This window comes from Lepisma saccharinum, chromosome 13 (genome assembly GCF_977018435.1).
Source record: "Lepisma saccharinum chromosome 13, izLepSacc3.1, whole genome shotgun sequence".
Taxonomy (NCBI): domain Eukaryota; kingdom Metazoa; phylum Arthropoda; class Insecta; order Zygentoma; family Lepismatidae; genus Lepisma; species Lepisma saccharinum.
In genome coordinates, this window is record NC_139241.1 from 24659261 (window position 1) to 24674227 (window position 14967).

Genomic DNA, 14967 nt, shown 5'->3' on the forward strand with positions numbered 1-14967 from the left:
TATCCATCCACATAAATGTTTTGTGAACAATCGACATACAAAGAATCACAGTGAAAAGTTTTGATCTTCATAAGATTTATACTCTTATTTAAAAAAAAAAAAATTGTGCATAATTCCTCTTGCATTTACATAATGCTATTTGTGGAAAATGTGTTCTTATGCATTGCTTTACACTTGCATTTTCTATGAAAAATATTTATGTATGTTACGTAGCGACACTACAATCTATGCATCTGTAATTTCAATACTGTGTAAATTTTCAAATTATTCAGTCCGTAGAATGGGAGGTATCCCTACTATGTAACATGTACTTACTTTTCCCCCTTCACACGATCCACACAATAATCATGTCACATGACATCACTGAATGCAGTTTAATGCAACGCAATTATCTTATGAAATGCAACAGCAATCACTGAAATGCTCTCGAACCTATTATAAGTATTTCAGGTTTAGTTCGCAACTGCTTTGATTGCAGAATGAAGCCTATTCAATATGGCTGCCAGAAATGACACATGCATTTTGGCTACATATTAGTTCTTTACGAATATTGTTTTCAGTCATGTACGTATAACTGGTAGATCTATTCGTATTCGACACTTTTTTTTTTATGCAGGTGAAAGTCCTTACCTCAGAATGGTAGTTATCACAAACCTGCTTTTGTCTCCAACCTTCCTTCAGCTATGGTTAACACACGAGACCACATTCCACAAAGATTGAGTGCTCAAGTTTCACTTTTCATCTTTGTAGTTATTAGGAACAATATTGCGACTTATCTCCATGTCTTCCACAATGCAGACCCAGAACATTTTACCCCCACCGTTCAATCAACTTCCTCCCCTTCCCTATATCACAATCGGAATCCTTCACATGTGCTCGGCTCCTTCAGTCTCCCACACAACAAACTTTCACCAGCACTTATACTTGTTCACTAAATCAATACTGAAATTTTATAATTTACACTTGTACATGTGAAAAGGATCCTTATAGTAATGGGTTCTAGTAGTTCATTTATGTGAGTCCACTCATAAGCACTTGCTCACTGAGAAGAGTTGTTGAAAAGAGTCGTCAAGTTTTTTTCTTGAAGCACATGCCTGAAGAGAGGAAAAGGTGGGGAGGGGGGGGTTGAAGCAGATGACTGTATTTAAATAAACAAACACAATGGAATGTCTGTCCTTTAAGAGTAATATTAGGCGAATCCAGAAAGTAAGTTTCCTACTCGCCCACAGGTGGCAGGCCATGCGTATTGAAACCTGTTTTGCGCATGTGTGAGAGGCACATGCCCTGGCTAGTGAATGTCCTACAAGACACCTCCCGAAAGTCCTCAGTAGTGTTGCGACAGCGATGAAACATGGCGGCTCTTATTCCACCTCCCACCATGAGCGAGGTTCTTTCGGTGATCAAGTTCTTGAATGCACAAAACAAACAGCCAATCGAAATTCATCGTAAGCTGTGCCAGGTGTATGGGCCAGATGTCATGAGCAAGCAGATAGTGCGTCGTTGGTGCAGGACATTTACTGAAGGCCGGCAAAATGTGCATGATGACGAGCGCAGGGGCGGCCATCGGCCGTTATGGGAGAGCTTGTGTAGAAGGTGCAGCAGCACATATTGGAAAATCCTCGGGTCACGATCAGGGAACTCAGCAGCCATTTCCCCGTAGATTTCTCGGTCGTTATTGCACGACATTGTTACCAAATGCCTCTTGTTCTGAAAATAGTGTGCCCGGTGGGTGCCGAAACAACTGATGCTCGAACACAATGGAATGCATGGGCACGGTGCTGACATTTCTGCAGCATTACCATGATGATGACTATTTTCTCAACCGGATCATCACAGGGGATGAAACATGGGTTGCATACAGCACCCCAGAAAGCAAGCAGCAGTTCATGCATTGGTGTCACAATGGATCTCCATGCAGGACGAAGTTCAAACAGACTGTGTCGGTGCGAAAAGTGATGTGCACGATGTTCTGGAACAGACAAGGCATTCTGCTCATCGAATTTCTGCCCAGCCTGTGAATGCCAGCCGTTACTGTCAAACACTGGGGACACTGCAATGAGCCATTCAAAATAAGCGACGCAGTAAGCTCATTGCCGAGCTGATCTTGCTGCACAACAATGCAAAGCCGCATATGTCTAGGCGCACTGCAGCCCTTCTGGACAGGTTGATTGCAAGGTGTTAGATCATCCATCGTACAGCCCGGATCTCGCTCCCAGTGATTACCACCTGATCTTGCACCTGATAAAGTTCCTGTCCGGTCAACATTTTCACAGCGACGAAGACGTTCAGACGGCTGTCACACAGTGGTTTGGCGCCCAGGCAACGGACTTCTACGACACAGGTATACAGAAGTTGGTCCCATGCTATGACAAGTGCTTAAATTCTGGCAGGAATTATGTTGACAAGTAACTGGACAAGTGCTGTATCTGTGGCAATAAATCATTGAATGAAATAATGTTTCCTTTTTGTGCAGGACCCCAGGGAAACTTACTTTCTGGATGCACCTAATACATTTTATTGCATTGTGTGTAGGTATGTGCATGTGTAGCCTACTAAATGGCCAAGATTCTGAAGTAATCGACATTCTATCTTGCCACCGAAGTTTCTAGTTTTTAGTCCCGGTCTGGGCAAGGATATTCTTTATGAGTGTCCCTTCATCTATATCATCACACATCCTCCTCATCGTCACAATTAGCTAAAATTGGAAGAAAAGCAGCATCAAATAACAAAAATACAAATATGGGAGTGTGTGTGTGCAGATATATACATGTTAACAGTAAACACACACACCCAAACAAAATTTATTGCACATACTTGTTTTCATTTATCTGTCTTATGAGTGAGATTTTCTATATTTGTATCTTGTTTCAGTTTGCATTTCATGCTGCGGATAATGCAAATTATGCAGTACAAGAGCATGCACAGAAATACTTTGTTAGTAAAATCGAGCAGCTACACATTCTTCCTTTTTTGCATTCAATCACTGGTTTTAATATTGTAATGACTCGTTCAGCCTCATGACTCTTCCCCTTCATCATTTGTTCATGAGTCGCAAGCTCGTGACTCTTTTGCAATAAGTGCAGGGGCAGTCTGGCCAGCAGCCAGCACCCCTCGCTTTCTGCAGATGGCTAACAGCTGTGTTTAAGAAATGTATATTACTCGTGAACATTGTCCATGTCCATCCCACGTAGCTGTTTGTAGTTCTACAGTCATTCAATATAAGTTTCTGCCAATATCATACTGTATTGTGTGTGGACGAATTTCTATAAAGCGGGCCACATTATACGTATGTATTTTTTTAAATGTTGCTTCATTAGTAAAACACCTTAACACGTACAGTCACTGACAGTTCTGGCTTGTAAAAACCTCATTAACTTCTAATGTTATCATTACAGCCCAGAAGTGTTCGTGACTACCATGAAAGCTCTTTTGCCAGTCAAAATTTGTTTTAATTCTTTTATGCTCAGATACACTAATCGGGACTGAAGCTACATTTCAAAGAGTGATCTGAACCAATGCACAAGATGCCTCCACCAGGGATCAAACCCGAGACAAGGATTGACAGAAACAGAAAGACAACACAGTGCGAAGTTCATGGTATACGCTCTCTGTTCGTTTTAAGGACTTTTTTCTGGTCAGCTTGAAATATTCTTGGTTCGAGTGACATGCTATTAGTGGTGTCATTCACCTCAGTGTCAGACATTCTCTAATGAGCATAAGATGTGTGAGATTCTACACAGAGTGTATTCTATCGTCTCATCGGCTGGGTTGCACGCTCTGCTCACAGGAAAGCATGCTCGCAAGCGTGACTCCTTCATTCGTTCAAAGAGTCGTGGCACATTTTAATGACTCCTTCTCCTCTCCATGGTTCAGAGAGTGATGAAAGTGTGCTGCGACTCCCTCCCCTCTCATCGTACACAGCACGTTTCAGCCCACCTCACTTACAACTCTGGAAGAGAAACAGAGGTGGTCTCCCCCTTGCCTTCACCACTACCACCTACCACCTCTTTCAAAAAGACCCACGTGCATGCATCCACCATCCACGCCGCAAAATATGTGGAAGAGAAAGAGGGAAATACCTGCTTGGCGGCGACCCATCACTAGATCCTTATTTACACTTTTACATGAACAAAATATCATTCATACACCAATTAACTCAGATTTGAAGTGGTAACATGTACAATTTGCAATACATGAATATCACAACGACCACTTGCTTCTGTAACTCAGTACTTAACTATAACAACAATATAATATATATATATATATATATATATATATCTTGGTGAAATAGAAAATCTCAAACTTAACATTTGAATGTTACTAAACAGAGTTCATCAAAGGTAGATAAAACAGAATATTTTTTTTGTAAATAAGAGGTAGTGGACTTTGCAACATAGTGTCTTTACTCATTAAATGTATGTGGCTGTAAGATTGTATTTCCTCTGTAGTTTCAGTGTACGTTACATTTCTTTTTGCAGTCTGCAATTGAAGGAGCACACAAGTTCATGTCTGGAATAGGAAAACATGGGAAGTTTGCTTTGTTTGTGCCTGAAGATCAGAAGAAGGAGGATTCATCTTAGTTGGGCATAAACGTTATGGGAGAGCAACACATAAGACACTTAAGAAAGGGTCGTCATCTTGTGAGAGTACACACTTCAGGAAGTAATCTCTCATTAGCAAGACAAGTGAAGCAGTATGGATGCCTTTAAAATGTGTGTTTTGTACAAACATGGTAAATTTAATGGGAAATGCAAGTGAGGATGTGATTAAAACATGTTGTCAGTCTCTTATCTGTAAAGGACTTGGGATCTTCTAGGATCCAGGGAGGGAATTGAGTCTGCTGCTGTACATTTGGGAAATAGCCTGTCATCGCTTCCCTCCCTTTCAATCTCAGCTTTCCTTCAAGTTCTGTGAAACAACAGTTTTATCATTAAAGCCTTAACAGGGCACTCATTAATATACTGGGTGCCCACAAATGAAGTATACAATTCCGGATTGTGATATAAAGCTACAAGAAAGAGATTGTATTAGAAATAAAGCTGCAAGAAAGAATAAAGACATTATATTTCAACAACACATACCAAATGTGGAAATTTTATATAACATGGTCAGTGACCTCCACATGTGCTCTGTTGGTTGCAACATGTTTAGATATGTCAAGCATTCCTGCAAAGGTCTGCCACTGGTCGTACACTTTAAAACAATTCCTGTCTCTTTAAACATCTTAACCCACTGACCAATGCTCTTTCGTGTCGAGGGCTGTGTGATTTCAATCTTTTGATATTTCACTGCAGAGATTTTGTCTCTGCAAACCACAAGACACACACACACACACACACATTGATTTTTACTGTGGAGAGACCATATCTGTTAACAATACAACTAGTGCTGCCACTCACCAGAGTCTTCAATGAGTGCAACGTTGCCATTCAAACAGAAACTTTCTGTTAACAATTATTTTATCATGACAGACTATTTCCTATGTATTGCCATTTTATTTTTATTACGCTCCAAAGTTGTATACTTCATTTGTTAACACCCTGTATGTTTGGTTAATTTTTTATGTACTTTTTCTTCCTCTTCTTGTATTGTATTTTGTTGCAAGCACCTAGCATCACATAAGGGAAATGAGTAGATTAAAACTTCCAATTTATTTTTCAGGTTCCTGATTGGTAAAAATAAAATTGGAAGTTACGATATTGAACAGCAAGCTTGAGCATGCAGTTGCATATCTAGTAGAATAGAATAGTGTTTTTATTTTCTACTAGTGGGTTTAGCACTGTTAATAGTATCTGGTATCTGAATGGTAAATGTATATTTTTTTCTTTGTCATGTGGTGAATATACATATTGATTTGGATTACTTAGTGCACGATGTTTACACTCTTGCTGTGTGTTACCATATTTGATGTTAAAACAACATGAAAGTGCATGGAAAATCATCAGACACTATGGTCAACATCTTACCCCCATAAGATGGGTGTTTTGAATAACTAGTTAAAAGTGGAAGGAAGAAATGCTTGTGTTTTTCAAGCCTTGATTCAAGCTGCCATCCCTGGCATAGTGGTTATCACAGCATGCTATAATGCCAGGGGTCTTGGATTTGAATCACAGTCTGCCCATGGGTGTTCTTTCTAAGTGTCCCTTCATCAATTTCATCATATCATCACCCATTCTCATCTTCATGATTAGCCAAAGTGGCAGAAGTACGAAGTACAGGGTGAGGTAAAAGTCCAGCACCACCCTTTTAATTTGAAAACGACTTGACGGGAGGGCGATGAAATTTCGGATATGGGTAATTGGGGGGCACACCAGATGGGGCTAGTGTGTATCATGGTGTCCATCTTGAAAGCTGCCATCTTTGAATTACATCCAGATTTTCAAATGGGAAGGTGGGTCATGTAGCATATCATTTTACATCTGCGTTTTCTCAGAAATAAGAATATGCAGTTATTGTTCCCCTAACTTTATTTGGTTAGGATATTTTCACAGTAGAAGTTTACATTTGCCATCCTACAAGATGTGCTCTATGTGTTGCCCATTCTGTGCTACACACAACGTAAGATGTTTCAGCCAGTGCTCAAGGACATGCAATAACACTGCAGGGTCGACAGAGTCACATGCTTGTTGGATCCAGTGCTGGAGATGTCGGAGATCAGTGATTTTCTCTTGATAAACTATTGCTTTAAGATGACCCCAAAGGTAAAAGTCAAGAGGTGTAAGGGCCAGAGAATGGGGTAGCCACTCAGTGAGCCCTCTTCGACCAATCCAGTGACCCGGGAGCTGTTCATCCAACCACTGCCTGACACATAACGTGTAGTGCTGGAAATAGGCCGGTAATTCTCCATCTGTGTTCATCAGTGAGGGGAACACATCTATCTGGAGAATATTCAGATATCTCTCCCCATTCAGGTTGCCATGGATGAAGACAGGTCCCACAATTCGGGTGTTCCATATCCCGCACCACACCATTACCTTTGCTGCACCCGCACCGACTTCCTTAAGAGGATCTGTCCACGATGGGTTGGTATCTGACCAATTACCATTATTCTGCTTATTTACCTCACCGTTCACGAATAATATGACCTCATTGCTAAACAGAACACTTTTCGGGAACTGGGGATCTTCGTTGCAATGAGCCAAAGCCCAGTCTGCAAACTGTAACTGCCTGTCTGGGTCATTCTCAGTTAAGCACTGCTGCATTTGAATTTTGTAGGGATGCCACTTGTTAATATGCAACACACACAGAATGGATCTCTGACTGACTCCTGACGCTGAATCCAAATGCCAGGTACTGTGTTTCAGGCTCTTGACCAAGGATGCGATGATTGCCGTTGCTGTTTCTTCATCGGTAACTGTTCTCGGCTGTCCACTGCGTTCTCTGTTGCACACGGATCCCATCTCCTTAAACTTCTGCATTACACGCAACACTGTGGGATGTGAGATGTTGTCTCTCTCTGGATACCGGGCATTGAAATCTTCTGCAATGACCCTGGCACTGCACTCCCCACTTATAACAACAATTTTGATCCATTCTTGGAGGGTTAGAGTCATGTTAGATCACCTGGAACAAATAAATACCAACCCACTAAATTACGCCAAATGTGAACTTCAGGTGTGAAAATATCCTCACCAAATAAACTTAGACTAACTAACTAACTAACTAACTCCCTAGCCTTCTTAAACCCGAAGGTTCATGGCTGCAGCAACATAGGCCTTCCATCTTTCCCTATCTTCAGCAAGATCTATATACTCTTTTCCATCCCTACCGATTTCTCTTAGGTCCATCTCAATGTTGTCCCTCCATCTTCGTCTTGGCCTTCCTACAGGTCTCTTACCATCAGGTTTCCCAACAAGAATCCTGTAAACTCCTCTTTCCTCTCCCATTCGTGCCACATGGCCTGCCCACCTAAGTCTTCTTGATTTAATTATTCTAATAATATCTGGACATGAATACAAATTATGTAGTTCTAAATTATGTAACCTTCTCCACTCACCTGTCTCCTCATCCCTTTTAGGTCCAAAGATTTTCCTAAGGATCTTATTTTCAAATACCCTCAATTTCTGTTCCCCTTTCAATGTAAGGGACCAAGTTTCACATCCATATAATACTACAGGCAAAATTACTGTTTTATATATTTTAACTTTTAGTTTCTTAGATATTAAATGAGAAGACAAAAGTTTATGAAGAGAGTAGTAACATGCATTTCCTGAATTAAGCCTACTTTTTATTTCCTCTTTAATATAATTTTCATTTGTTAATATTACTCCTAAGTATTTGAATTTGGAAACTGGTTCAAACGAGTTGTTATCAATAATTAGATTTTGATTATTACATAACACTTGGTTTCGGTCTGTAAGCATATATTTAGACCAAATAAACTTAGGGCAAAAATAACTGCATATTCTTATTTCTGAGAAAACGCAGATGTAAAATGATATGCTACATGACCCCCTTCCCATTTGAAAATCTGGATGTAATTCCAAGATGGTCACCATGATACACACTTGCCCCATCTGGTGTGACTCCACCCCAATTACCATTTCCGAAATTTCATCCCCCTCCATCACGTTGTTTTCAAATTAAAAGGGTGGTGCTGGACCTTTGCCTCACCCTGTAAAATAAAGCAAAGCAATCAATCAAAACATTCCTTTCAATAGTTCTATTTCCATTGTTTCATGTTCAGCACTATAGATCCTTTTCTTGTTGTTCGCGATAAGCTTAGTAGATATAGGGGGGAAATAGTCATTAAAAAAAAGGAAAGATAAGTAAGATTATTTCAATTGGAGTATTAACAGTGCTACATTCATAAGACCTTGTTTAAATCACATCCGTCATTGTGCATTGTGATTGACAAATCAGAATAACATACTGAATACAAGCCAATCTTAAACTTTTACTTGTATAGCCATAAATGTATCAAATGCAATTACATTGAGTTACTTATGGTGCTAAGTGTCTTTTGTCATTGCTAGGCTGTGCATATCTGGGCAATGTCCAAATTGGCAAGTGCTTCCTCCCGTTCTCTCCTGTTGCTTTCGTGTGCCATTGAAATTATCCTACTCTCCATGTTCTCTTGCAGTACAGTTGCTACTTTTCCATCAGGTGTCAGCTCGAATGTCACCTACAGCATTCTGGGATGCAGCCTGAACAACACGGAAGTAGAAGGTCAACCAAACATCACAATGATTTCCACGTACACATACTTATTGCTACTCATATTGTAAAATGCGGCATGTGATAGATATCCTCTTTTACGATTTTTCTACACACAGTGTTATTGATAGAATGTCCAAGTAGGATTGAGTTTACATTGTCTATTCAGCAAACGTTGTCTGCAAAGTGAAAGTTGCAATATTGCTGCCAAGCGCAGGGCCACGTCTATTTGAAACGTGCACTTGTTGCACCTGGTGGTAGGTGGATTCCACGGGTGGAACGGTGCTCAAGGTGACATCTGCTGCCGATTTGGACACGTCCCTGTACTCAGTAAATAGTCTCATAGGGAAATTTCACACCGAAGCAACAAACAATACATGTCGTCTGTCACTTGAATATTCAGCAATTGAATACATAATTGTAAGTGTGTATGCTGTCTCATTGTTAGTTGTTGCTATTGTTTGTCGTTCCCAAGTGAAACGAATTGCATGTTACTTGTCACACTGGTGTGAAATCTCCCTTGCAAGTATGGGACATCTTATTATGGTGAAGTATCTTGTGGAAGAAAACCTAAGCAGAGATTTGCGAAAGAGTTGAAGCACAATATACTGAGGAACATAATTTGTTCCTATATGTTTGTAAAATAATTGTTTGTAAAATAAAAGTTTTATCAGAATTTTCACTAGGTGCCAGACAAATATTTTCAGTGATATCCAGTTTGTAAATTTAGCAGAAAATTTTACCACTAAACTGATATATTGATGTATACAATTGATTAATCTGAATTTCATGTTAATTGATAACTTGGATATCTTAATATGTATATATTCAATATAGATGTTTATATTATTCAAATAAACTAATGAAGGAGGTAAATTGTTAATCTGTGTAAGTTTATCCTAAAGAAATTTGAAGTTGTAATTTAATCTGTATATTATCTAGAAACTGAATTTTAAATTCTTGTTGTTGTATTTGATTCACTTACATACAAGATTTGTCCAATCATGGTTCTTACTGACTCACCCAGCCTCAAATCATTGGGTAACAGGAACAACCCAGGGGGGGGGGGGTAAAGGTGTCCGGAGCATGGTGCTTATCACATCACCTCCGAAATGGCCTAGACTGAGAATGTGTGTCTACCCCACATGCCCTAAATGTTCCTTCATGGCACGGTGCTACATGCATGGGGAATTTTATCTTTTACCTATGGTGCTTACTGACTTGAAAAAAATCAGGGAAACCAGTTTGTAAGTGAAAAAGTCAGGGACGATGTATTTTTTTGCCTCGATTTGATAATGAAAATAAATTGTTTTTTTTTTTCTTGAACCAACTTTGTGATGGTAGCTATTCCATGTAAACATGTTTTTATAATTATTTTTTTTTACATTTATTTCGAACAATGCTGAATAAATTTAATTACCTTGAATAACAAGTGCACTTTCACACTCAAAACTTCATTGTTAGCATGTTAAAACACTTATCTGGAAATGTATTTTTAAATTGGCTGGAAAAGTCAGGAACTTTGTTTTGTCAATGTGAATGGCATTCCTGCCAGGAATGTAACTTTGGCATGTTACTTTAAGGAATAAAAACTGTTTATAAACACAGCCTACTTTATATTGTATTGACTGTAACACAGTCACTGGCCATATGGAAGACCTGGATGCAATTTCCAAAATGGGTGATCTCATGTGAGAATTTTCCCTTTAATGTCCACACATCTCATCAAGTGGTGGATGGTACTGATGAAAAGGATTTCTGTTATTCCTATTGTTATTACTGCTCGTTACTAAACATTTATTAGAAATCTTACAGCATCTCAAAAGTGTTTACTTCATTCTGCCCCACCCTGTATGTTCTGAGTGCCCCTTTATAACTTCAGCTTTTAACCTATGTAAGCAAGGACGTATTTAGGGGGGTGGACCCCAAGCCCAAGACATACCAAGTATAAAAATTAAATAATGAAAATATCCGTTATTGAAGGTTATTATTTCAACTTATTTTGAAGGCAGTAAATATTTAGTTTTTATAATTGCTTTATTTGATGTGTATGTGTGTCTAAATAAAAGTTAATGTAGTACAATGACTCCTTTGTAGCATAACAACAACATAATTATTTTATTTGGAGACACTTGAGACTTAAATATCCTACCACACTGTCAGGGACATATTTAGATGCAAGACCCAAGGGTCCGGACCCCCCTTCCCTGAAAGACTTCTCAAGTACTACATTAGTTAAACAATGAAAATATATTTGTTTAGCATTTGGTTATTTATTTGTAACTAACTTTGAATGAGAGTACCAAAGATATTAATCTGAAACTTTCATTTTCATCAACTGGATCTAATATTTGGGATTTTGTTTTAGTTGTGGTTTTTATTTTTAATATAGGGAATTTTTAACCAGCGAAGACTTCCATCTGAGTTTTTAAGCTGTCACTGTAAGTTTTTTAACTTTTCTCTCCTCAACCTGAATCCTCAACTTACGATTTAACAACGAGGTACCATGTTTGGCACCTTAAGTTCTTTTTTTATTTTATTACCTGATGAAGGAAGTAGTACAGACTTCCGAAACATCGTTCTGAAACATTCCTACTCACTCATGTAAGTTAGTTATATATTTTTATTTGATTTCCTTGCCAGAGCAGTTGCTTTCATACAAATTTTAGCGATCTTAACTATACGCTAGATAATGAATGCATGCTTTTATATCTCTAATCTTATACCATTTTTTTAATAGCAATGCAATATTAATTTAATATAATTATAATGTAATTATTTAAATTTAAATGTCTATATTTTTAGTTGTATTATTATTATTGTTATTAATTCTGAGACACTTATGTCGGACCCCCCCCCCCCCAGAATTAAATTTCTAAATACGTGCCTCTATGTAAGGTAAGTTTAGTCCTCAAGAGACATGTGTTGATTTAGTTATGATAAGGGGCTTGGTCCCATAAAATGTGACTCGTGCATTTTTGACATGGGCCTTTCCTTGTGCGTTTGCTGATGTGACCTTTCGTCCTTGCATGTTAGAGATGAGGGTTCCCTAATGCTCTCAAAATGTCAGCATGTAATATTGGAAGAAGGGAAACAAGTACATTCACTTATTTGAAAAATTTAAAAGGCAACATTATGTGTGCACATGCTCTAATATTCTAAAAGTACTAACAGCATTTATACCTGCCTCTTTTTATTTATTAACAATGTAAATAACTAATATTTGCTGCATGACCTAAGCAATTACAATCAGATTTTTCATTGTAAATCACTGATTGATTTGATTTGATTTGTTGTTTTAAGTCCACTTTATGCACAGTAAGGCTAATTGGGACTGGACCTACAGTTTAAAGTGGGATCCGAACCACTTGTGCCTCCACCGGGTATCGAACCCGGGACCCCTTGATTACAAAGCGACGACGCTACCACTGCGCCATCGGGGAGGCTCTAAATCACTGATGCCAACATACTGGAGGTGATAATTGTAAAATCAATATACTATAATTTGAGATATTTTGTAATAATCTTCAAACACTCAAAAACAATGTCTAAAGTCTCAGAAGAAGTCTAAACAATGTCACACAAATGTGTAAAAGTTGTGACGTTTGCTTAAAATAGGATAGCACTGCAGCTCCCCAAAATTTCCTCACACCACTAAAATTTTTCATGAGGAGCCAATTTATAACCATTTACACCTCCCCCCCTCAACCTGAATAAAAATGTAGATAAAGCCATGGAAAAAAGTAGGAGTCCCCGAAGGTAGATATGACCAAAAGCTGAAAATGTACCTGTATGTCCGGGTATGGTTTCAAGAATAGACAATTGCCCAATTTAAATATTCCTCTGCCCACCTGATTGCTCACCTGAACAAATTCAACATTTAAGCATTTAGGAAAAAATACGAATGCTTTATTACAGAATTATAATCATGCATATTTTTCTCATGAATAAGTACATTGTCGACACTAGAAATGTTCTTAAATTATCATCCCATAAGAAATGTCACTGTGTTTTGCCATTACATTAATTTACTGCATAAACTTATTAAAATTGAAGGAAAAATATCCTAATACTTAATGGCTTTTGTGTACGACTAAGTATAGCTCTTCTTTTTTTTTTTTTAAACTTTCTTAACCTTGTCCTTGACAGCCAGTGAAATGCCCTGAGGGGTAGTGAGTCTAGGAGTCACTTGATGTTACAGTCTTCATAAGTTTTAATGTTTAAATATATGTTGTTCTGCCTAACTTTCACTTTTGGCACAAGCAGTTATACATAGAAGTTTCAGCAAAAAAATGCAAACTTGACCAGGACTGGAACCCAGGTCTCTGGCATACGGTGCCATTGCTCTACCACTGAACTACCAAACCGGCCTGGCCTCGCCTTATTTTTCGCTATCGCTGTTTTACCTGTGTGGAATCATCTCTGCAAGTGCTACCACAATGGTACTTAGTACGGTACGTAGTACATCTCCTGTGTGTGCCTAATTTAATGAATTGACATCTCTACACTGGGAGGAACCAGGCAATATCGGCGTCTACAGTGTTTCAAAGGCAACAGATCCTGTTGTGGTAGCACTGGCAGAGACGATTCCACACAGGTGAAAACAGTGCCAGCGAAGAATCAGCCGAGGCCAGGCTGGCTTAGTAGTCTGTGGTAGAGCAATGGCACAGTATGCCAGAGACCTGGTTTTGAGTCGTGTGTGTGCCTAATTTAATGAATTGAAATATCTATGCTGGAAGGAACCAGGCAACACATTCTGTTGCGGTAGCACTTACAGAGACGATTCCACACAGGTAAAACAGCACATAGTAGCAGCGATGGTGCCAGAGGAGTGGCAAGTACCGTGCGTCCATTTCGATCTTCAGCCGAGAGATCGGGAGAAGCGTGGCGGACAGCGCTGACGGAGATACCGACATTTGCGGCCTGTAATGCCCGCTTATTTTTATAAACATATGCAGACATTTACATAAATATTGCAAAACGAGCACTAACCTGTGTTATAACACGCAAAAGTTCTTCTGTAATTCATCACACAAATAAATACGCTTTAGAAACGATGTTAAGAGCCACAGATAATAAAGCATTTTAATCATAGTTTTGACCAGTAACGTCCTGCTTAAGTTTATATCCTTGAAAGAGTTTTGTGGCCATGGGAATCGTTTGGAGGTTTCGAATGTGCAACACTGTATCAAGATTACGCTGCAGACGAAACCGTTAAAAGTGAATGGTTTTCGTGAGCTTTCTTGCAATCCGAAATATCCGAGCTGGAGTTTTTTTTGTTCCTTCGCGACTAGATGAAGACAGAGTTGTGAATATAGTGGCGAAAAATGTAAACCAAGAGCATGTTAATTTCGTACTGTGCGCAAGAGTGTTATTCTTGGTTACTTGCAGTTACTTGTTTGTGTTATTGCAGTGTGTATGTGTGTTGTGTCAGTGAGACGATTGGAATGCCAGCCGCAAGGTTCACGTTAGAACAAAGATTTTTTATGTATGACACGTACGTGAAAACAGACTCGTGTCGAGACGTGTGTAGGCAATTTGTACAGAAATTCCCAGGCGTTTCAACTCCACACAGAGATACGGTTAGACATCTTGTCCTTAAATTACGAGAAACACCTAAGCAAAAACGACGGATTCTAACCAAAGCAAAACTCGATGAAATTGGTGCAGCGTGAGAACGTTCTCCAAACAAACCTCTACGCCGTGTTTCACAAGAGGTGGGCGTGTCAAAATCATCGGCACATACAGCCACTAAGCTACTAAAATTAAAACAGTACTCTTATAACACAGATTAGTGCTCGTTTTGCA

General features: G+C 39.0%; 2 protein-coding genes across 3 annotated transcripts in view; one reads left to right on the forward strand and one right to left on the reverse strand.

Moving 5' to 3' along the window:
• Positions 1-10760, forward strand: part of LOC145997208 (putative enoyl-CoA hydratase) — a 103831-nt gene extending 93071 nt beyond the window's left edge. The window contains exons 7-8 of one of the 2 annotated variants that reach the window (XR_014442874.1): positions 4482-4715; positions 9086-10760. Coding sequence is in view for 1 of the 2 variants with exons in the window: in XM_083133962.1 (XP_082990088.1) it covers positions 4482-4583 (102 nt within the window). In the remaining variant the exon portion in view is untranslated. Of the gene's footprint in view, positions 1-4481; positions 8001-9085 lie in introns of those variants that run through there. The other variant, XM_083133962.1, reaches the window with a different exon arrangement.
• On the reverse strand, positions 6516-7556 carry LOC145996731 (uncharacterized). Its single transcript, XM_083133257.1, has one exon. The coding sequence runs from the start codon at positions 7554-7556 to the stop codon at positions 6516-6518; it is 1041 nt and encodes a 346-aa protein (XP_082989383.1).
• Positions 10761-14967: the final 4207 nt, after the last annotated feature.